The 22805-nt window shown below is 41.1% G+C and overlaps 1 protein-coding gene across 1 annotated transcript in view; it reads right to left on the bottom strand.

The window, feature by feature from the left end:
• Positions 1 to 22581, bottom strand: part of PLPPR4 (phospholipid phosphatase related 4) — a 227179-nt gene extending 204598 nt beyond the window's left edge. Inside the window, exon 1 of the mRNA XM_073593104.1 lies at positions 21971 to 22581. Coding sequence (XP_073449205.1) covers positions 21971 to 22048 — 78 coding nt within the window. The 5' untranslated portion in view covers positions 22049 to 22581. The remainder of the gene's footprint in view (positions 1 to 21970) is intronic.
• Positions 22582 to 22805: the final 224 nt, after the last annotated feature.

Raw genomic sequence — 22805 nt, 5'->3', positions numbered from 1 at the left:
ATAGCTTCTTGGGATAGTAAGAGCTAAAACAGGTAAGCATTTTGTGCTTACATCAATGCATAGATAAAAGCTATGCAGGTGTGCCATATTTTGTCACTAACTGGCCTTAATCCTTTTGGAATGTGGTGGATATCCCAGGAGGCTGTGTCAGCTGAGGGTACTTCAGTCTTGCCTAGGCAAGAAATTAGGTAGTGGGAGATTGCAGGAGTGAAACTTAAATATATTTTATACACAAATTATAAACACAAATTATTTGTGATTATGTAAGAACAATGTGCGAGGAAAGGAATAATAAAAAGTACAACTAATGGTGAAAGGTCTGCTTTAACCAGGAGCCCTGGTGGGAGGGAGGTGGTGAGAACCTAGCAAAACATGGGCCATTAGCTGCTACCAGTAGGAGAGACACTAAATTCTATATTTTTCCCCGTGCTGTAGTCTGCTCATATTAATTTAAATTAAATTAAGTTTTGACTGTTGCAAGAAAAGGGTGTGTACGCCTTTAAGAATTAGTATGGAAAGTTCCTGCGCTGTCTGTGCTCAGTAAAATACATAGAATCATTAAAAAATAGTCTACAATATAATCACCAATATCTGCTATAACAAATGACAAAGCATAACAATAAGAGTTTATATACTGCTGTATTTCTTCAATGTTACGATGATTCCTTTGAAGTGCTATCTGTGCAGAAAAAGTTCTTTAAAAAGTGCAATCCGTGCAGAAATGTATGGCAAAAGGCAATGAAAGTACTGTGCTCCCATTTCTCTTGTACCCTCACTCACCAGCTTTCCATGTAAAGATCGCCTGTACTGGTGAAATATATCTTTCATAGAGGTGTCTTTATCTTCTTTCATGACAAGCATATTAAACGCTGTGCAATCCGCATTTTACATTCCAAAATCCAAGAAATGGCGTCACTAGGTATGGAGACTTCTGGTGATGCCATCTCTTGAATTTTGGAACGTAAACCGTGGATTGCATGGCGTTTTATATGCTTTTCATGAATGAATAACGTGAGTGGATATTATTTTATAATAAAACCTTTTTAAATGATATCACACCATGTATGCCCTATTTTTTTTATCCTATGAGTACATCTAACTATTGGGGACATGTGGAAGAGGATAAAGACACATCTATGAAAGATATATTTCACCAGTACAGGCGATCTTTACATGGATAGCTGGTGAGTGAGGCCACAAGAGGAAGGGGAGCACAGCACTTTCATCACCTTTGCCATATATTTCTGCAAGGAGAGCCACTAGTTCCTGAGACCTTGACTTATAGGGGCACAGTGTGGTAAAAGGTAATTTGTATGCTTCAACTGGTGAATCTTGTTACTGGAATGCTGTGTACAGTGCCTTTAACTAGTTAGATATGGCGCGACCCCGATCCCTGTAAAGAGCCGCGTCCGCGGCTCTTTAACCATGTGATCGACTGTGTCCAATCACAGCCGGTCACATGTAGGCACGGAGATGCCGGTAATCGGCGCTCCTTACCTCACACTGACAGAGTGTGTGGCGAGGAGAGCCGATCAGCGGCATCTCCTCACAGGAGACATCTATACATGTATATATACAATAGCAACGCCAGTGCCACAAATCAGTGCCAGCGATGAGTGCCTACCAGTGCCAGCAATCAGTGCCCACCACTTCCAGCAATCAGTGCCCACTACTGCCCATAAGTGCCACCAATCAGTGCCCATTAGTGATGCCAGTCCATGCTGGCTATCAGTGCTGCCCATCAATGCCCATCACTGCTGTCCATCAATGCCCATCAGTGTCACCCATCAGTGCCACCCATCAATGCCCATCAGTATCGCCTATCCATGCCGCTTATTAGTGCCCACCAGTGCAGCTTATCAGTGCCCACCAGTGCCGCCTATCCGTGCCAATCAGTGCCATCTATTAGTGCCCATAAGTGCAACCTAACAGTGCCCATTAGTGCCACCTATCAGTGCTCATCAGTGCCACCTATCAGTGCCCATAAGTGCGGCATATTAGTGCTTCCTCATTAGTGCCACCTAATCAGTGCCCATGAGTGCCACCTCATAAATTCCCACCAGTTCAGCCTATCAGTGTCCATCAGTGCCGCCTCATCAGTGCATATCAGCGAAGAAGAAAAATTGCTTAATTACAAAATTTACTGACAGAAACTAAGTAAAAATTTTTGGGACTTTTTTTTTTTTTTTTTTTAGTAAAAAATAAAAAACCCAGCAGTAATTAAATACTAAAAAAAGAAAGCTCTATTTGTGTGAAGAAAATTATAAAAATTTCATCTGGGTACAGTGTAGCATGACCGCGCAGTTGTCATTCAATGAAATGACAATTGAAAACTGAAAAATGGCCTAGGCAGGAAGGGGGTGTAAGTGCCCTGTAGGCAAGTGGTTAAAAAATATTCATACCCCTTGAAATTTTCCACATTTTGTCATGTTACAACCAAAAATGTAAAAGTATTTCATTGGGATTTTATGTAATAGACCAACACAAAGTGGCACATTATTGTGAAGTGGAAGGAAAATAATAAATGGTTTTCAAGTTTTTTACAAATAAATATCTGAAAAGTGTGGGGGGACATTTGTATTCAGCCCCCTTTTCACTGATACCCCTAACTAAAATCTAGTGTGACCAATTGCCTTCAGAAGCCACCTAATTAGTAAATAGAGTCCGCCTGTGTGTAATTTAATCTCAGTATAAATACAGCTGTATTGTGAAGCCCTCAGAGGTTTGTTAGAGAACCTTAGTGAACAAACAGCATCATGAAGCCCAATGAACACACCAAACAGGTCAGGGATAAAGTTGTGGAGAAGTTTAAAGCAGGGTTAGGTTTTAAAAAATATCCCAAGCTTTGAACATCTCACTGAGCACTGTTAAATCCATCACCTGAAAATGGAAAGATAAAAGAGTATAGCACAACTGCAAACCTACCAAGACATGCCTGTTCACCTAAACTGACAGGCCAGGCAAGGAAAGCATTCATCAGAGAAGCAGCCAAGGGACCCATGGTAACTCTGGAGGAGCTCCACAGATCCACAGCTCTGGAGGGAGAATCTGTCCACAGGACAACTATTAATTGTGCACTCCACAAATCTGGCCTTATAGAAGAGTGGCAAAAAGGAAAGCCATTGTTGAAAGAAAGCCAAAAGAAGTCATAGTTGTAGTCATGTGGGAGACACAGCAAACATGTGGAAGAAGGTGCTCTGGTCAGATGAGACCAAAATTGAACTTTTTGGCCAAAAAGCAAAATGTTATGTGTGGCGGAAAACTAACACTGCACATCGTCCTAAACACACCATCTCCACCGTGAAACATGGTGGTAGCAGCATCATGTTGTGGGGATGCTTTTCTTCAGCAGGGACAGGGTCAGAGTTGATTGGAAGATGGTTGGTGCCAAATACAGGGCAATCTTAGAAGAAAACCTGTTAGAGTCTGCAAAAGACTTGAGACTAGGGCGGAGGTTCACCTTCCAGCAGGACAACAACCCTAAACATACAGCCAGAGCTACAATGGAATGGTTTACATCAAAGCATATTCATGTGCTGGGATGGCCCAGTCACAGACCAGACCTAAATCCAATTGTGAATCTGTGGCAAGACTTGAAAATTGCTGTTCACAGATGCTCTCCATCCAGTCTGACAGAACTTGAGCTATTTTGCAAAGAAGAATGGGCAAAAATACTTGCAGGTGTATTTGCAGCGAAAGGTAGTTCTACAAAGTATTGACTCAGGGGGGCTGAATACAAATGCATGGCACACTTTTCACATATTTATTTGTAAAACATTTTGGAAACCATTTATCCACAATTATGTGCCACTTTGTGTCTACGTTTTTGGTTGTAACATGACAAAATGTGGAAAATTTCAAGGGGTAAAAATACTTTTTCAAGGCACTGTGTATAAGCAGTCAATGGGGAAGATTTACCAAAACTGGTGCACTTAGAATCTGATGTAGCTGTGCATGGTAGCCAATCAGCTTTTAACTTTAGGTTGTTCAATTAAGCTTGGACAATAAAACCTGGAAGCTGATTGTTTTCTATGCAGAGCCATGCTAGATTTTGCACAAGCCAGTTTTAGTAAATCTCCCCATTTAGTAAATGTGTGCTTTAATATAAACCTGTACTGGTGGAAAACATAGGCTGCCATTGCTGACCCTCTTCTGAAAATGCTAGTTGTTTGCCTGTCAGTTGGCAGATAAGAATCTCCCAGCACTCCATGCTGTCATCAGTTTTTGCATGCTTGTTCTGGATCTGTACCTTAGAAAATATTGGATCTAGAGACAATCAAGCACTAGCATTTTTAGAAGAAGGTCAGAAAGAGCAATTGTGTTGTTATATGTATCTATCACTTGTGAATTCTAAAGATGTGTATATTTAACCACTTGCAGTTTCCCCTCTTGGCAGCTAATGTAGGGTATAAGGGGATGTCTACGACCACTGTGTCCAGAAGCCTCTATAATGTAAAACAGCCAGTCCACTGGTCCACCCCACACCTCTCATCTAAACTGAAAAATTACATTTACATAACATGTAGTAGGTATTTATGGTGGGCAAAACATAGACTGTGAGTTTGAATACCTCCCCCAGACCAGTGCCTCCAACACTCCATCTAGTCAACCTGGTAGAAACCCATTTTTAAACAGAAATTGTGGCCAGTAAAAGCAATGACCTATCCTGCATTTGTGACATGTTCTGTGAGCTTTCAATAAGTAGTAAATAATCAATCAGAGATGCCTTTATAGGTTTATATCAATGCAAGCTACTAGACTTAAGAGGATGGGCGGATAAAAGCTAGCTCAGGTTGCAGATAGTAATGACAAATAAACCTCAGTGCTATATTCCCCTATACCTCATTTAAACATTTTCAATTTGTATGCAATCAGGCAGTACCTTGCACTAAATATTTGAAGGTAAATCTAAAGGAAATTGAATAAGAAAATTGTATAATGTATGGCCTGCCTAAGTGAGTTTTTTTTTTTTTTTTTTTAAATCAACAGGGCATTTGCAAATATTTCTGTATTTAAGTCATTAAAAGACACTTTGGTTTTGGTTTTCATAGTCTCCCAACTGATTATATTTAAGTTATATGAGCTTTGCTCTATTATTTTGCACTTATTCATGTGAAAAGTCAGTGATTAGATCTCTCATGCCATTTGTCTTTAATAGTTTGATAATCTGCCAATTGTCTCTGTAATACATTCCTTCTGTGTATGCTACAGTATATTGCAGAGACCTTGTCTTATCTATTCCTTTTACTATGTACAGCGTAGGCATCAGCATTGATGTTATTACTTTATACCTATTTCAGTACTATAAAAAACTCTTTTTGAGTTTAAGCTGACAATGAACATAGGAGGAGAAAACAAAGTGACAGAGAGATGAGCTCATCACTGTGCTTCTTCTCCTTCACTACCAAGCTGGTAACAGATCCATAACAGCCAGAGCTCAAAGGAAGCCAGGTAATGATGTCAGAAGACTGAAGAAATCCTGTGGTGGAAAAGAAGTACTGCAAGCTGCTCTGGTGCGGAGAGTAATGCAGTAAAAGATGCTTTTTGTTTTCAGCTGGAGTTTTGATGTGTTTTTTATTCCAGTCTATGCTCTTTTCCCCTCATTTCTTTTTCCCGATGGCACAAGTAAGCAGAACAGAAGGGAGGGTAAATTTTCCTAGTGAAGAAACAAATGGCAAAATAAAAATGATGTTTTGATTTGACTTCTAGTTTTAGGTACACTAGCCTGCTTTTATTATTATTTTATTTATTTATTTATTTCAGGTACTTATATAGCGCCGTCAATTTACGCAGCGCTTTACATATACATTATACATTCACATCAGTCCCTACACCCTCAAGGAGCTTACAATCTAAGGTCCCTAACTCACATTCTTACATACTAGGGCCAATTTAGACAGGATCCATTTAACCTATCAGCATGTCTTTGGACATTATTAGTGTTGGGTTCATTTTGACAAGTAATCAACATGTTCTAAAATCAGCAATCTAAAGGAAATAATTAGCAATTCGTACACACAGAAAGGATGGGCCTGTAAAAAATGTATTTTGCTATGGCAGTACTGCCAAATTGTAAAGAACTATATTTGTTCTAACTACTAGAGTAAAAAATAAAGTTTCTAATAAGGTCCTCAGTTTCTAGGAGGTGTCATGCTATACAGAATAATCAGCATTACCCCTTTGGAGACGCTACTTTGAGAAATATACATGGAGACCTCTATTCTGTTCTCTTTGAAGAGGTCTTAAGGCAACAGAAAGTCCTAAATCTCATTCATTATCTAGGTAGAAAGGAATCAGTGCAAATAGACTTACATATTCTTCACATCAAAGATTACATTAATAAAAACACAAAGCATATCTGAACCTTAAGCATGGACAGTCGTATTTAGTTATTTTTGTTATGGTAAATATACAATTGAGGGTATTTTGTACTATCTATATGATAAGTTCAAAAATATCTGTTGATCTTGCCAGAAATAATTTAAGCTGGTAACTTCCTGTGTTATCTGTCTGGTGTTGATTATTTTCCCATTGTAGTTCCCCATAAAAATCATATCAGTCATACCAGACCATTACCCAGGCATGCAGCCTGGGTAGCCAGGAAAGGGAGAGCAGGCCACATATCTTTTAATATTGGGAGGGTACCTTGCAAAGTAGGAGGGAGGGGTGCACCAAGCCTTCCTCCTTTGCAAAGCAACTTGTTCCCATGTTGAGGGATCCAGGGCCTCAATCCCACAATCAGTCAGGTTTTTTTTTTTTGGGGGGGGGGGGGGGGACTTATCAGAATCTGGCCAGCACCTTTTTATTAAAACATACCTTTTGGCTGGAATTGAAAAATAGAGGTTCACTCTCAGATATGTGACTACGCCTATGTATTCCTGTGTATGGTTGTCACCCGTCCCGTATTATACAGCATCACCCCGTATTTCAGTCTGGCATGCTGCATCCCATATTGATTCATCTCTGGACACCATTTGTACCATATTTTTCCATCTGTACCCCTTTTGCTGCATTCTCAGCCAATAGGTGTTGTGGTGGCCTGTAATAGGGTGCACTGTCTATCCAGATTAGAAGGCAGAAGCTCTTGGTGTGGGTGCTAGAGAGAAACAGAACTGTGCTTTGCGTCTGACTAGTGAGCTACCTATGATGCTGCTGGTTTGCTAGTACAGTTCGAGAAAGACCATCTTCATCAGGTGGAAGAATGATATGCTGAATATCATGTCTTTAATGCCATGCCTTTAAAGTGGCATGCCTCTCACCCTCACTACGTCATATATGCTGGCTGATTCTGTGCTGTTATTCTTCCTTTTTTGTAATGGACATGGCTTTCACCCTCATTATGTTACACTACAACTGCCCCTGCACTGAAATATTTCCCTCTGTGTGATGGGCATGGCTCTTACTTTATTATGTCATAGATGCTGGCTGGCTCTATACTAGTATGCTTCATTCTGTGTGACTTGTAGGCAAGTAGACGTAAGCTTAGGTCCCTTAAAGGGTTGCTCTTCCTTTTGTGGAAGTCTTCTGTGAGCTCCTTTATAAGGTGTGTGGAGCTGGGACTTAGGGTCTTGGGTTAGCAGGGAATCTTAGGACAAGGAAGGCCTGCTGGAAGTTCTCCTGGTCTCCCCATTTGTGGGAGGGGCTGCTGAGTGGTCCCCTACACTGAACATTAAAAGGAAAAAAAGGTGATGCTTAATTGGGGATGCAGCAGGTCTCTTCAATGGAAATTTAACCAAAAGTTATAGTTCTTTTTGGTTCTCCCTCTGGGCAAGAAGAACGGTGAGCTAATAGTCTTACAGTGGAGAATAAGGAGAACCAGCTTAAATTCTCACCAGAGGTACAAGCCCTTCCAAAGATGAAACCACTTAATACCTCATCCAATATGTGGACAGATTTATTCTGTGCCATAATATGGCAAACTACTGTTTTAAAACAGCAAAACATTTTTTATTGCAAGATCTGGCCTCTGTGTGAATATTTATTAACAACTTCAGCCCCGGAAGGATTTACCCCCTTCCTGACCAGGCCCTTTTTTGCAATACGGCACTGGGTCGCTTTAACTGACAATTGCGCGGTCATACGGCATTGTACCCAAACAAAATTGACGTCCTTTTTTTCCCACAAATAGAACTTTCTTTTAGTGATATTTTAGCACCTCTGCGGTTTTTATTTTTTGCGCTATAAACAAAAAAAGAGCTACAATTGTGAAAAAAAGCTATTTTTTAAACTTTTTGCTATAATAAATATCCCCAAAAAAATTTAAAAAACAAATTTCTTCCTCAGTTTAGGCCAATATGTATTCTTCTACATATTTTTGGTAAAAAAAAAAATCGCAATAAGCGTATATTGATTGGTTTGCGCAAAAGTTATCGCGTCTACAAAATAGGGGATAGATTTATGGCATTTTTATTATAATTTTTTTTTATTAGTAATGGCGGCAATCTGCACTTTTTATCGTGACTGTGACATTGCATCGGACAGATCGGACTCTTTTGACACTATTTTGGGACAATTGGAATTTTTACAACAATCAGTGCTATAAAAATGCACTGATTACTGTGTAAATGTCACTGGCAGGGAAGGGGTTAAACACTAGGGGGCGATCAAGGGGTTAAGTGTGTTCTAACTGTAGGGGGGATGGGCTCACTAGAACATGACAGAGATCACTGCTCCCGATCACTGGGCGCAGTAGATCCCTGTCATGTTGCTAGACAGAACAGGGAAATGCCTTGTTTAGATAGGCATCTCCCCGTTCTGCTTCTCCGTGCCACGATCACGGTGGACATGGAGCCTACGGGACCCGCGGGCACGCTCCCGCAGTGCGCGCGTCCACTAGCCATTGATGACGCAGTGACGTATGGATACGTTGCTTTGCGCACCCGTGCCACTTTGCCGACCTATATCGGCGTGAGTCGGTCGGCAAGTGGTTAAATAAATGCCTATCTCTACAGCCAATACCTGGAAGGTAATATGTGAGGAGTGGTTGCTGGTGCAAACCTGGCTCTGAGTCCTGGAAGGTGATGCTTGGACTTGTTGTGTGAGTACTCCAGGGAGTTAAGGGGTTAACCATACAAGGTCAGGAGGATGTGTAGGCTCTTGGCCACCATCTGTGCAATGAGCAGACTGTACAATCGGTAGAGCCCAGTAATCAGCATTTTTCTGGGCCAGGGTTTGGCTGCATATGACAACAAGCAAGCCAGCCCTGCCCACATTTTGCCATAATTGGCAGGATTGACTGTTGCAACTTCAAGGGTCAGGCTTCCAACCAAGAATTCACATGAGAGGTGGGCCTCCAGCTGAAGGGCACCATTTGATTAGCTGCCATGTGGAGAAGAATGTGTGTTAAGGCAGGACTGTAAAGTTGTGAAAGATGAACTGTATGCCACGAAGAGGAGCCATCTATTGGGAGTATGTGATTTGCTGTGCAGTTTCTATGGTGAGTGCTGGTAATATGGGACTTTGTTCTGACATGTGTCAGAAATGGCCCTGCTCCATGGTGCCAGGGAAGATTCTCTGCTGCCGTTGTGTTGGCTGTGTGGAGCTGTATCAGAAGAGGTGAAACTCTAGGCTCAGTGTGAGGTGTGCAGAACCCTGTCATTTGAGCTCCTGCCTGCTTGTGGAGTGACCCACAAAGCACACTTTTAGGATAGCCTCACTTTCTTACCAAGTAGCTGAAGCTGTTCTGTCTACAACTCTGGACTACTCTATTGGAGCCTTGCCTGATGCACGTACCCCAGTGCCTAAGTGTCCTGAGAGTCAAGGAGAGGCAGGTGCAGTCTAGGCTGCTTTCACCACTGGCACTGAGGCTGGAGCTGGCCTGACAGAGTTAGAGGTGTGCCGCTTCAGGTGATGTAGTTATGTTAATTGGACTCCACTCATGGGTGCTCACCCCAGCTCACTTTCGTGGAACTTATGTATGGAGAACAAATGGCTGCACACCATGGTTAGGCTTATTGTGGTATAGTCACTGTGACAAGATTTTTATACTACTGTTCTGGGCCTCAATTACATTTTTGGATTGTGCACTGTTAGCCTTGTGTGGGAGATGCTTGTACCTATAGCTATGTCACAATAGCTATACAAAACACAATTGGTGGCTGGGACTTTCAAGGCAATGTAAACACTACAAATTATATTAAAAATCTCTATAAATGCGCATATTTTTGCTGGAAACAAAAATTGAATTGATTATTTTTTCCTTTAAGAGCCTGGAAAGCATTACACCCCTGATCAGTGGATCGGGGGTGCAATGTCAGGCTCCTGCAGACAAGCCCTGCAGCTTTCAGACCATACTTCCAATACGGACTGACTGTTTACAAGCTGCAGGACTTGTGAATGAACTATGAAAGCCCTAATCAGTGCCCTTGCAGTTCTTTCAGAACTACAAGCTATCAGTTGCAGTGGAAGACAGTACTTGTAGTTCTCTCTTTTACAGATTGCTGTAATTGATTGATGTGGCTGTGTGGGCGGAGACACGCTATTTTGAAAAAAATCCCCCACCCACTGTCACAAGGAGGGGAGGAATCAGGGGTCTGGAGCATGTTACACGTTACACCTCCCTTTAAAAAGACAATCATAGCTGCTCACAAACCAGTTCAGGTAATACTTAAAACGATACATAACAATGCAGGTAAAAAATTAAGGATGGCAGCACTCCTATACACGATGCAATAGCAATTTATTCAAAAATTTTAAATCAACAGCATACAATGGTATACAGCAGGGGAAACGAGGTGACGCGTTTCACATGACTATCGTGCTTTTTCAGAACCATGCTGTTTTCCATTTTTTTGTTCTCATATATAAATGATTACACATGATCCAAAACAGACCAAAGGAACACAGGAACACAGACTTCTCAAAACATGAAAAAAAGTATCTATAAAGAAAAAAGATAGGTAAATATAAATATAAATGTGAGTGTCCAAAAAGAACAAATTGAAACAAAAAAAAGTACAAAAAATTGGAGAAACAAAAATTGATACAGCAGAAACAAAACAAAACAAGAATGAAAATAAAACTATAAAAATAAAACCAAAGCAAACACACCAGTTGTTATATCCTAAAATGCGAGCATGTGTCCCATCCAAAATGGTTTATGGCGGAACAACTAAACTCACAAAAAAGCAAAAAAACGACTTTTTGTGGAATAGTAGATCACGTTCCATAAATGATGAAAGAATCATAAAGATATATATTATAATTAACCATGTGTGTTGAATCCCATTCAAAATTAAGGCCCATAGGAATTCTAGTCTGTAATGAAAAAATCCAGAATACCTCACGTTTGCATAGGGTCCTTAAACTGTCACCACCCCTCCTGGCGTTGATGTCCTTTCAACACCCTGAATTTGCAACAGTAAGGTATCCCCTCCATGGACTCCATTAAAGTGTCTAGCCACATTAGTATTATGTTCTTTCCAGGGCTTTTTTTCTCAGAGAAAAGGTGTAGGAACTTCCTGCCCCCAACCACGCCCAAACTCCACCCCCAAGCACGCCTGCCTTAGGGTAGAGAAGTACAGCAGCACCAAATAATGGTAATAAGTAGAAATCCCCCTTTCTGCACAAATCTCCCCCCTTCCCAGCTCTCCTCTCTGCACAAATTTCCCCCCTTTCCCAGCTCTCCTCTCTGCACAAATCTCCCCCTTTCACAGCTCTCCTCTCTGCACAAATCTCCCCCTTTCACAGCTCTCCTCTCTGCACACATCTCCCCCTTTCCCAGCTCTCCTCTATGCACAAATCTCCCCCTTTCCCAGCTCTCCTCTCTGCACAAATCTCCCCCTTTCCCAGCTCTCCTCTCTGCACAAATCTCCCCCTTGCCCAGCTCTCCTCTCTGCACAAATCTCCCCCTTTCCCAGACCTCCTCGCAGAAATTTGCCCCCAGCTCCCCTATCTGCTTAAATCCTCACTCACCACATACTTACCCAGTTCCCCCCTCTGCAAAATCCCCCCCCCAAGCTTCCCTCTCTACTTGATTCCCCACTCCCCAGTTCTCCTCCCTACTAACCCCCCAGCTATCCTCTCTGCTAAAATGTCCCTCCAGCTCTCTTCATTTTTTATTGCACAGATAAACCCCCCAGTACTCCTCTGTACAAATTCCCCAAAACCTCACTTTCACGTTCTCTCTGTCCATGTTCACTCTCCCAAAAGCTCTTCCCCTCCCCCATTTCACAGCCCCCTTACCTCCTCCTCTGGAAAGCAGCCACTGCTCTATGGTATGCGCGGGCTCTTTTCTTTCAAACTTGTCACAGTAAAGTGACAATCTGAGAGCTCCGCCCATCGGAACTATCAGAGTAGCTGTGGAGGCGGCAGACGGGGATGGAAGCTGCCTCTTGGATGGCCACAAGGAGCTGCAATGCTGTGACCCGACCCGATCAACGGGTCACCATATCTGATGGAACACCGGACTCACCTTGGCTAGCACAGAGAAGCCAGTAGAGGAAGTAAGTTGTGCAGAAAACTTCCTCTACCGGCTATTGTGTTACATGGCATGTCAGAGCACAGAGGGCTGCCATAGGTGCCGGAACTGCATTCCGCCGCGTTCCGGCAGAAAAAAAGCCCTGGTTCTTTCTCAATGTCATAGACATGTAAACGGTCCCGAAGCCTCCTTGTTGTGCATCCTACATATTGAATTGCAAAAATGTTACACATTATCAAATAGACAACATTTCTGGTATTACAATTTATAAAAGATTTATTTTTAAAAGATCTATGATTTGCAATAGAATAAATCTGGTCACTTTGTATCAAACGAGGACAACACGGACAACTGGTACTTCCACATTTAAATGTCCCAGTGAAATCCAACCATGTCCTACTACGAGTACTAGAACTGAAATTACTGGGAGACAGGGAGTTCGCCAAAGAAGGAGCCCGTCGGGATATCATCTTAAAACCATTAGATATAATATTCTCATAGCATTTATCTTGAAATAAAATGGGCATATGACGTTTCATGATTCTTCTAATTTTAGCAAACGCCTTGCTAAACAGAGTGGAGAAAATAAGAGTGTCAGCTAAATTAGATTTACATCTATGTTTTTGTGATAATACGTTTTTTCTAGGCATAGCCTCCGCAATATTTTGAGCTCTATTTAATGTAGACAACCCATAACCTCGATCAAGAAACCTATTGCAGATTTTCCCTTTTTCTCTCTGGAAGTCCCTCTCCTCACTGCAGACCCTGCGCAACCTCAAAAATTGGCCAACTGGTAGCCCACAAGTCACATGGCCAGGGTGCCCAGAGTCTGCACGAAGAAGAGTGTTCTCTGATAGTGGTTTCCTATAAAGCATGGAACCAATACGGTCTGACTAATTAAACAAAGTGACATCAAGAAAAGGAATGGACTTGCTATCCAGATTGCCCGTGATAACAGGTTCAAATCATTATTATTTAAATATTATAAAAAAAATTCCCCACAGTATTCAAACAGGTAAACAACAAATCGTCTATATATCGACAATAAAATCTCGTAGCCAGATGAAATGAATTAGTATATCCAAAGATGCGTACCCTCTCCCACTAACCCATGTATAGGTTGGCGAGAGAGGGTGAAACCAAGGTAAAAAGCCCCATCAAAAGAAAAGAAATTGTGTGTCAAGAGATAATCTAAACAGTCTAAGATATACTCCTTGTGTATGCATGTGTATCCACTATAGTTGTCCAAAAAGTATTCGACCGCCCTTAGTTCTAAAGCATGTGGTATGGAAGAGTACAAGCTGGATACGGCACACCTAATCCATATATCCCCCTCCACCCACTTCGTTTTGTCACATAGATTAAGTAAGTGCTTGGTGTCCCTCAAATAACAGGGCAATTTTTTAACCAATGGCTGTAACTGGCAATCCACCCAAAGACCCAAATTCTCATTGAGGGAACCAATTCCAGCTACTATGGGGTGACCCATCAAGGGAGAAATTCCCTTGTGGGTTTTAGGGAGGTGATGGAACAGACTAACAATGCACATAGCAAATTTAATTTAGAAGTGGCCCTAACGTTGCTACATTTTATCGCAGCACACAGGAAGGCATTGCATGTCACTGAACAGCAGCGCATTGCGCTGTGCAGCTGTATAGTGACATTAATGAAAGCTCTTACTAAAAGAAAAAGAAAGAAAAAAAGGGAGCTGTGTGATGCGGTAAAATGCACATCACACTGCCCCCTACCCCCAGCTCACTGGAAGGGAGCACTGCCCACACACTAAACCACTGCAGTTTAGTGTGTGGACAGTGTGAACTGGCCTTAACATAACTGACAGGGGCGTGCTAGCATGAACACCTGGAGGCTGGGGCACATGCCCTGGGGTCTCAGATGTTCCATTTGCCCCCTCTACAGCAGTTGGCTTCTCTTAGATGTGAGTGTGGGGGGGGATAAGAGGATATGTGCTGGGGGTGCATTGGGAGGGGAAAGGACTTGTGCTAGAAGGTGGGTTTGAGGGGGCGGATTTCATATCAGAACCCCCCAGACAAGTCTTCTACCCTCCAAAATCCCCCCCAGCACATATCATTCACCCCCCCAATCAGTCAGAATAATTCATCCTTAACCCTTACCTGCCTCCACCCCCTTACCAGTCACTGTGTCCCCTCCTGAGTGTACAGCAGGCAGCCTTGTTCATGAAGCTCCTTCACCCAAAAAACTCATAATCCTGCCATCCTCACTGTCAGTGAGAGGAGCCCAAAGGAAGCTGCAACTGCAAGTTCTTTGACACTGATAGAAGCACAGGGGAAAAAAGGGGGAGGAGGGAGATTGCTGGCCGCAACCACAACTTCTTTGGCGACTTGACAGAAGACAAGTCCTGGGATAGAAAGAAGGGACTGGTCAAGGATGTCTCTGTGCAGCTCTGCAACTTGTATAGGTAGCCAGCAGAGAGAGATAGAGGAGCAGAACATAGTGTCACCCTGCAAGGAACTGCAGTGCAGGTGCTTGCTCTAGCACATCCTACGTTTCTACGCTGGTCTCCGGGTCAGTGGCACCACTCTCAGTGTGGCACCTGGGGCACATGCCCCCCCCCTGCCCTCCCCCCCCCTAGTTTCGGCCCTGAGGGACAGCAAGCCAGGAGTTAATGTTCTACTTGGTTCACCCTCTGGGGAAAAAGAATGGTGAGCTAGTGGTCTAACAGTGGGGAATAATGAGAATCAGCTTAAATTCTCACCATGGGTGCAAGCTCCTCCAAAGAAGAAACCACCTTATACCACATTTAATATCTGGACAGTTTCATTTTATGATATTATATGGATTACTCTATATCAACAACTCAAATCAATTACTTTCAACTAGTATTTAATAGATAAGTGGCTTAATTGGCTATCTCTAGCCAATGAGTACTCCTGGGAGGTAAAGGGTTAACTATACAAGGTCAGGAGGATGGGAAGTGTAGGCCCTTGGCCACCACCTGTACAATGGAAAGTCTGGGGTGTGTTGTACAGTCGCTACAGCCTGCAAACCTGCATGTTTCTGGGGTATGGCTGCATGTGACAGCCATGTGCAAGTGAACGTCCCCTGCCCACAGACTGTCATGGCCCTCACCCTTTTTGTACCACCATGCCATGAAGATGTGCTGCCACTGTACTTCCATGATTCATTTTGTGTGACTGGTGTGACTCTGACCCTAAATATGCCAACTCTCTTATATATGCTGGTTGTCCCTAAACTGTCATACATTCTTCTGTGTGACTATTATGGCTCTCACCCTTTTTGTGCCACTTCTCCATGTATGCCAGCTGTCCCTGAAATGACATGCCTGTTTCTGTATTACTGGTATGGGTTTCACTCATATACTGTAGTTATATATATTACCTCTGTAATAAATGCTGACTCTACTGACATGTTTCCTTCTATGTGTTTGATATGCCTTTTAAACCTACTATGCTATCTATGCCATATATGCCAGCTGCACCTCTACTGCTATACTTCCTTACTTATGAAAGAGGAGGCTCTGATGTGAAGGAGGAGGGGAGAGCTTTTGATGTGAAGGAGGGCTTCTGATGTGAAAAGGGGGGGTTTCACTATGGCGCCAAGAAGAGAATTTTTATTATTATTATTATACAGGATTTATATAGTGCCAACAGTTTACGCAGCACTTTACAAAAAAAAGGAGACAATACAGTTATAATACAATAAAATACAAGAGGATTAAGAGGGCCCTACTCAGAAGAGCTTACAATCTAATAGGGAGGGGCAGGTGATACAAAAGGTTGTAACTGTGGGGAATGAGCTGATGGAACTGGTAGGAGATTAGTTGGAGATGTGTTAGGCTTTCCTGAAGAGATGAGTTTTCAGGGATCGCCTGAAGGTAGCAAGAGTAGGGGATAGCCGGACAGGTGGAAGTAGTGAGTTCCAGAGGATGGGAGAGGCTCTGGAGAAATCCTGGAGACGAGCATGAGAGGAGGAGACGAGAGACCTTGAGAGTAGGAGGTCTTGAGAAGAGCGGAGAGACGATTTGGGTGATATTTGGAGACAAGATTGGTGATGTAGCTTGGGGCAGAGTTGAGAATGGCTTTGTATGTTGTGGTTAGTATTTTGAATTGAATTCGCTGGATGATTGGGAGCCAGTGTAGGGATTGGAGGAGAGGGTTGGCAGACACTGAGCGGTTGGCAAAGTGTATAAGTCTGGCAGCAGCATTTATGATAGACTGAAGAGGGGAAAGATTATGGAGAGGCAGGCCAATGAGAAGGGAGTTGCAATAGTCAAGGCAAGAGATAACAAGGGAGCGAATGAGGAGCTTGGTGGTTTCATTTGTTTAAAAGGGGTGAATTTTAGAGATGTTACGGAGGTGAATTCTACAAACTTTTGACAATGATTGGTCAGAGTCTAACATTACACCTAGTACCCTGGCATGAGGGGAGGGACTGATAGTTGCATTGTTGATTTTGATGGAAAAGTCATGAAGGGGGGCACGGGTGGGGGGAATATTATTAGCTCAATTTTAGAGAGATTTAGTTTAAGGAAGTGGTGCGGCATCCATGTTGATATGTCAGTTAGTAAGTTAATAATGCGAGAGGAGAATGAAGGAGTGAGGTGAGGAGTAGACAGATAGATTTGGGTGTCATCAGCGTATAAGTGGTATTAGAAGCCATGGGCGGTTATCAAGTGACCAACGGAGGAGGTATAGATAGAGAAGAGAAGGGGGTCCAAGAAAAGAGCCTTGGGGGACCCCCACAGAAAGGGGCAATGGAGAGGAGGAGACAGAGTTGTAGGTGACACTGAAGGAGTGCTGTGATAAATAGGCAGAGAACCAGGATAGAGTAGAATCTTGCAGGCCAAGGGAATGTAGTTTCTTTAGAAGGAGCGGGTGGTCAACAGTATCAATGGCCACAGAAAGGTCAAGTAGTAGGAGTATGGAGTACTGGCTGTTGGTTTTAGCAGTTAGTAAATAGTTAGTGAGTTTTAGTAAGGCAGTTTCAATGGAGTGCTGCGAGTGAAAGCCAGAATGTAAGGGGTCAAGAAGGTTATTTTCACTGAGGCAGAAGCTAAGATGGTTGTAGACTAAGCGTTCTAGGTGCCATTATCCATTGAGTGCCCTTCAGCTCAGTAAACACAGTACACCACAATGCACTACCTGTACCACTATTATCCCCACCCCTACTCTGCCATATTCTTTATTTTGCCAGAGCAGAGGTGGCAACCCAACTCCTGGGTCTACAACCTTATAACCGTATACCCACACTGTGAGATCTGGCTCTTTTGCCTTTGACTGCTAGAGTGAGATTTGGTGATATTATTACTCTGTTTCTCATTTTTCATGTTGCAGGCTCTGATATGAGGGAGAAAATCCCTGTCTCTACTAAGATGGCCACCTCTACATAGAGATACAGTGTGGAACAAGTCATGGTAAGTCAGTAACGAGGAAAGATCAGCTGCATACAGCACGACCACAGGCAATACTGTGACTAATCCTTTGCCCTTTAGCTGACATTTTGGGCACAACTTTCAGAGTTTAGTTCCTCTTTAAGAAGAAGGCTGAGTCATTTTCAATAATAGCAGCCATGAAGTCATTAAACTCACTTAGCAGAAATACATATCATCATGAGTTCCTGATGATTTTGAAGATACTTTATAATCCTTTTATTCTGGGTATTTTAGTGAGTGGTTGCAACTCTGTTAGATTGGGTTCACACCTTTGTGGTGCGCTAACACAAAGCATGTTGATGTGCGTTTCTTTGCCTATTAATGTGTATTGTATTAAGGCAGGTCATTCATTTGATAGGAGTCCTTAACACAATAAAAAGCCTCAAAACATGTGTATGTACATTTATTTGAAAGGTAATGCATGGTAGTGCATTACTGTGCATTATGGTGTGCTAAAACACATGTGTGTTAGTAAGCTGCATTGGGGTGCAATTAAGAATGAATAGCACTGCAACATCCCAATGCTCGACACACACAGTTTTCTTGTGTTTGTGCTATTGTGCACATTTCTGTAGCTCAAAGATGTGAAACCAGACTAATACCTATTCCCTGACACAAGAATGCTTCCATTTTATCATGTCTTTGAATTGACTGGTAGTGACTAAGTCATTAGTTACTTGTAGGTGAACTGGACACATTTCTTTCAAGAAATTACATGCCCAGCTAATATAATAGCTTACTGGTCAGATTATTATTGCATAAAATTATTCACATTGTCATGGATGACATCAGTAATGAATTACTTACTGACTATTATCGAAATGATAGTCAGTGGTATTGAAGTGAATGTATGGACAAAACCTTTTGAATTTGTTTTGGATAGAGAAGAGAAGGGTTAAAACCCTTGTAAGTTTACTTCATGTTACCTGTGTCCCATTGGGAAGATTTTTCTTTACTAGCTGCCTTGGTGATGCAGCAGGAAGAGAGAGAAAATCTCTAGGGAACTCCCCTCAGAGCAGGTGTCACCTGTGGAAGATTTCTCCTCTTCTGCTCTTTAGTTGACAACTTTGAATTTTGCATTTCCCATCACTTTACGTCTTTTATTATGACAAACAGAGAGGATGAACCTACCTGACTGGGTTTCTGACCCTTCCATATAATATTTAAAACAACAATGAAAAATGTTTTGGCAGTATATACACTTTACTAGCCATTGGGCTATTTTCTTCCTAATCAATAACACTATTTATAGAGGTTTGTTTATTATACACACCAACAAAGTAACAAAAAATGATGGTATGCAAAGGTGGGTGATACTGATACTGATATAATGGAGGTTCTACAGCTATGTAAGTAACTTACTTTGGGCCCTTTTTATCAAAGCGTCTACAAGAAGAAAATGTATTCTTGCCCATAATGCAGTAAATGAATGAAAGAGAGACTGGTTGCTATGGGCATAAAACATTTGTTATCCTAGACACTTTAAACATAAGACTAACATCCACCACAACTACTGTCTGTTTCAATGAATCTGAATCAAAGACTGGAAATACTAGTACAATCTTGAACATTTCCATTTAATATAAATGGGACCTTTGCACAGCCCTTAAATTGATATTAATTCACCTTCTTACAACCTGCTAAAGAGGAAAACCAGGCCATAGACGTTGACCAACACAGACATAACAAAATAGTAACAAATTAATTTGCTATCTTGTCCATATCAGCAGGTCAAAAGTTTATTGGTTCATTATGTATCTTGGTGTGGCACACGTAATGAGGAACTGTAGAGAACTGTAAACCATGCCAGTCCACACAGCTTACAAGTTTCCGTTTTCATAGATATTTCTTTCCTGCGGCTGCTCCTAAGTCATACACTATTCTCTTCCAAATATGACATGCACACATATGGCCTACAGTGTCAAACTGAGAAATTGCCAACCAAGGCAATGAAAGCAGCCACACAGTATGCACTGTCAGATTCTATGATCATATGACTGGACTATTCATTACAGCCTGTCAGTGTGTGAAAAAAAATATTATAAATTTGATTATTCCATTATCAAATGTATGCACATTATGTCCTAAAAACATGTTTCACTAAGGGTTCCGAAGCTTCATCAAAATATGGTGTGGCTGAAAAAATATATATTTAAAAAATAACTCTGAAGTTCATTTTTGTAGTTTGAGCGATTACTTAATGTTGTGGAGTTGAGAATATTTACCCAACTTAGTGTTCACTTCAAATGTACAATAATGTGCAAGAAAATCTTGATATTTTCCAGCTTGATTTTTTTCTCTTGCATTTGATTGAGTATTCATAGTATTCAAAGTGAACAGATCTTCCTCTTATCAACTTAATGAGCATTTACTTTGCAAGGTGAACATTTGTTAGTCAACCAACTACAGTGAGTCAGGGTGGCCTTGACTGACCTACATCTTCCTCCTGTCATTTGCAAGTAATATATTTATTTATTTCCAGTATTTATAAAGCCTATATATAACCATATTGAGTATTGTTTTTTTATAGAAACTAGAACAATTCATATCTGTCCTTGCCCTTTAATAAGCTTACAATCCAATATCCATATCACACTCATAAAATCACACAAACTTGTAAGAGGTCAAACTTTTCCGAACTTTTTGTTTTTAGATTGCTGAAAAAGGATTAAAAGGTAACAGCCAGAATAAATCTAAATGCAAACATTCACTGATCTGCTAGACCAAGAAGCCACAGTCTATGGGAAAGCGTTTTTTTTTTTTTTGTAGTAAACTATCACTGGCTCAACAGGTACATTCATATTCCTTGGCACTATTTTTACATCTAATCAAAATTAGTCTAGACACCAACTTCTGTTCTTTCATTCTCCTTCTCTAAGGCTCCCACGGTGGGCCTACTTGGTAGGTTTAAAGTTTTTATATATCACTTTATAAAAATATATGACATGTGAGATGACTAGCTGTTTTTTAAAATGTTAAACATTATTTTTAACACTTTTTTTTTGCCATTTGTGCAAAAAATGTATGGTTGACAACACATGGAGTTTGGCTTAAGGTCTGTCTTTAACTGGCAAAGCTACCCAACCTACGGGAATCTGACATAACACATGCACAAATGACAGTAAATATGCCCTGTTGCTGAACTCTACAACACATTGCAATTACCATCCTATAAATACTGGAGAATTGTTCAATAGATTCAGCATGGCCTTAAAAACAGGAAAATATTTGTGACCTTCATTACCTCCTCAATAAACTCCCCATTTTCTGCTAAACCATATTATAACCAGTCCTTTAAATTAAAGATTATTATCAACTCTGTGCCATCTTTCATGGGCTATTGTCATCATTAACCAACCCAGTGAAGTCTTCAAACAACAAAAAGGGCTCTCTGCCAAAAAAACAAAATCCAACCAACTGAATCTGTATTGACTATTGGCTAAACAAGCTTCAAATGTTCCACTATTATCAGCAACAGTAATAGCAATAATTATATACTATTACACAATACGTGATACTAGGACTCACATTTCCAAAATGATGATTCAATTGGCAGGTATCCTTTAACAGATTTACTTAGATAAATTCATGAATTTATTCATACTCAGCACAGTATTTGCATTTTAGCCTTTCTAGCCGGTTACATCATTTTGTAACTGCATATATTAAAGCAAGTGAGCAAACCAATAAAAAAGGACTGACTTAATCTGTAAGTGCATGTTATTATATGTGCATTATATATATATATATATATATATATATATATATATATATATAAACAGCCAAATCTATATCATAGCTATGACATAATACATCTTTCTCTCTCTCTCTCTCTTTCTCTCTGTCTATATATATTTATTTAGCGGAGGATCAGATAATATTACATCACTTTTTTTGCACATCTTCTGCTGCATTATGTTGGTTTTGACAGCAGTAATGATAAAAACCAGCGTTGCTTGCAATCTACAAAAGTGACATGCACAGCAACATTGATTGTAAAAATCAAAAGCATCCTTCACCATTCATATACACCATTTCTATCAGCAACATCCACTGAACACAAATATTTCTAATATCACTTGCAATAAGGCAAGAAAAATTAGGATATGATTTTCACTTACCTCCACAAAATAAAAACATGGGAGTAATGTGACGCTGTCTTTTGTGACTCTCATCTTTTGCCGTTCCTTTGCAGACATGTTTGTTTTTTAATCAGCAGAATCCTCTCTTCCAGGCAGGCTGATTCAAAATGATTTTCCTTTTGCAGACCTAGAGCGTTGATGTACCATTCCCTAGTGCCACCTATGGAGTGTGCAGCATTTGGTGCTTTTTTTTCCCTTCTCGCCTTCTATTTCTCTATTTCTCTCTCTCTCTCTCTCTCTCCCCCTCTCTTTCTCTCTCTCTCTCTCTCTCTCTCTCTCTCTCTCCTTTGCAGCAATGCAAGTTCCCACACATTCAGAGAAAATTATTCATTATGCCTTACAGAAACAGTAATGGCTCCTATACAAAAACATCCCTCTTGCTCTGCTCAAGCTCCCAATAAGCTCCTATTCACTTAAGCATTAGAATTCACAGCTTATTGTGTGTAGGTCTGACGTCAAAGGAGCTACAGAGAGCAAGAGGAAAAAAAATCCCAGGGTTTTATGTGCTAGAAGGTTGGAGAGAGGCTTCAGTCTGATCAATCTTCCCACCTGACAGATGATGTAAAATATGTCACTGAAGACCAGAGAGAATCAGTTGGTTATCAAGTGACCGCATGAAGTGACACTGCCCTATCAATGCTGAATTTAACCTTTTTATTGCTAAGCAAAGACTTACGTTTAAAAAAAAAAAAAATAATAATAATATATATATATAGTATATATAAAACTTACGGTGTGTGTATTTTCTTCATATATGAATGTATACCCCCAACAGTGATTCTTCCACAGCATTTATTATATTGTCTCTTTAAAT

Source organism: Aquarana catesbeiana, linkage group LG07 (genome assembly GCF_042186555.1).
Source record: "Aquarana catesbeiana isolate 2022-GZ linkage group LG07, ASM4218655v1, whole genome shotgun sequence".
In the NCBI taxonomy this organism is placed as follows: Eukaryota; Metazoa; Chordata; class Amphibia; order Anura; family Ranidae; genus Aquarana; species Aquarana catesbeiana.
This window is presented reverse-complemented; position numbering and strand designations above follow the sequence as displayed.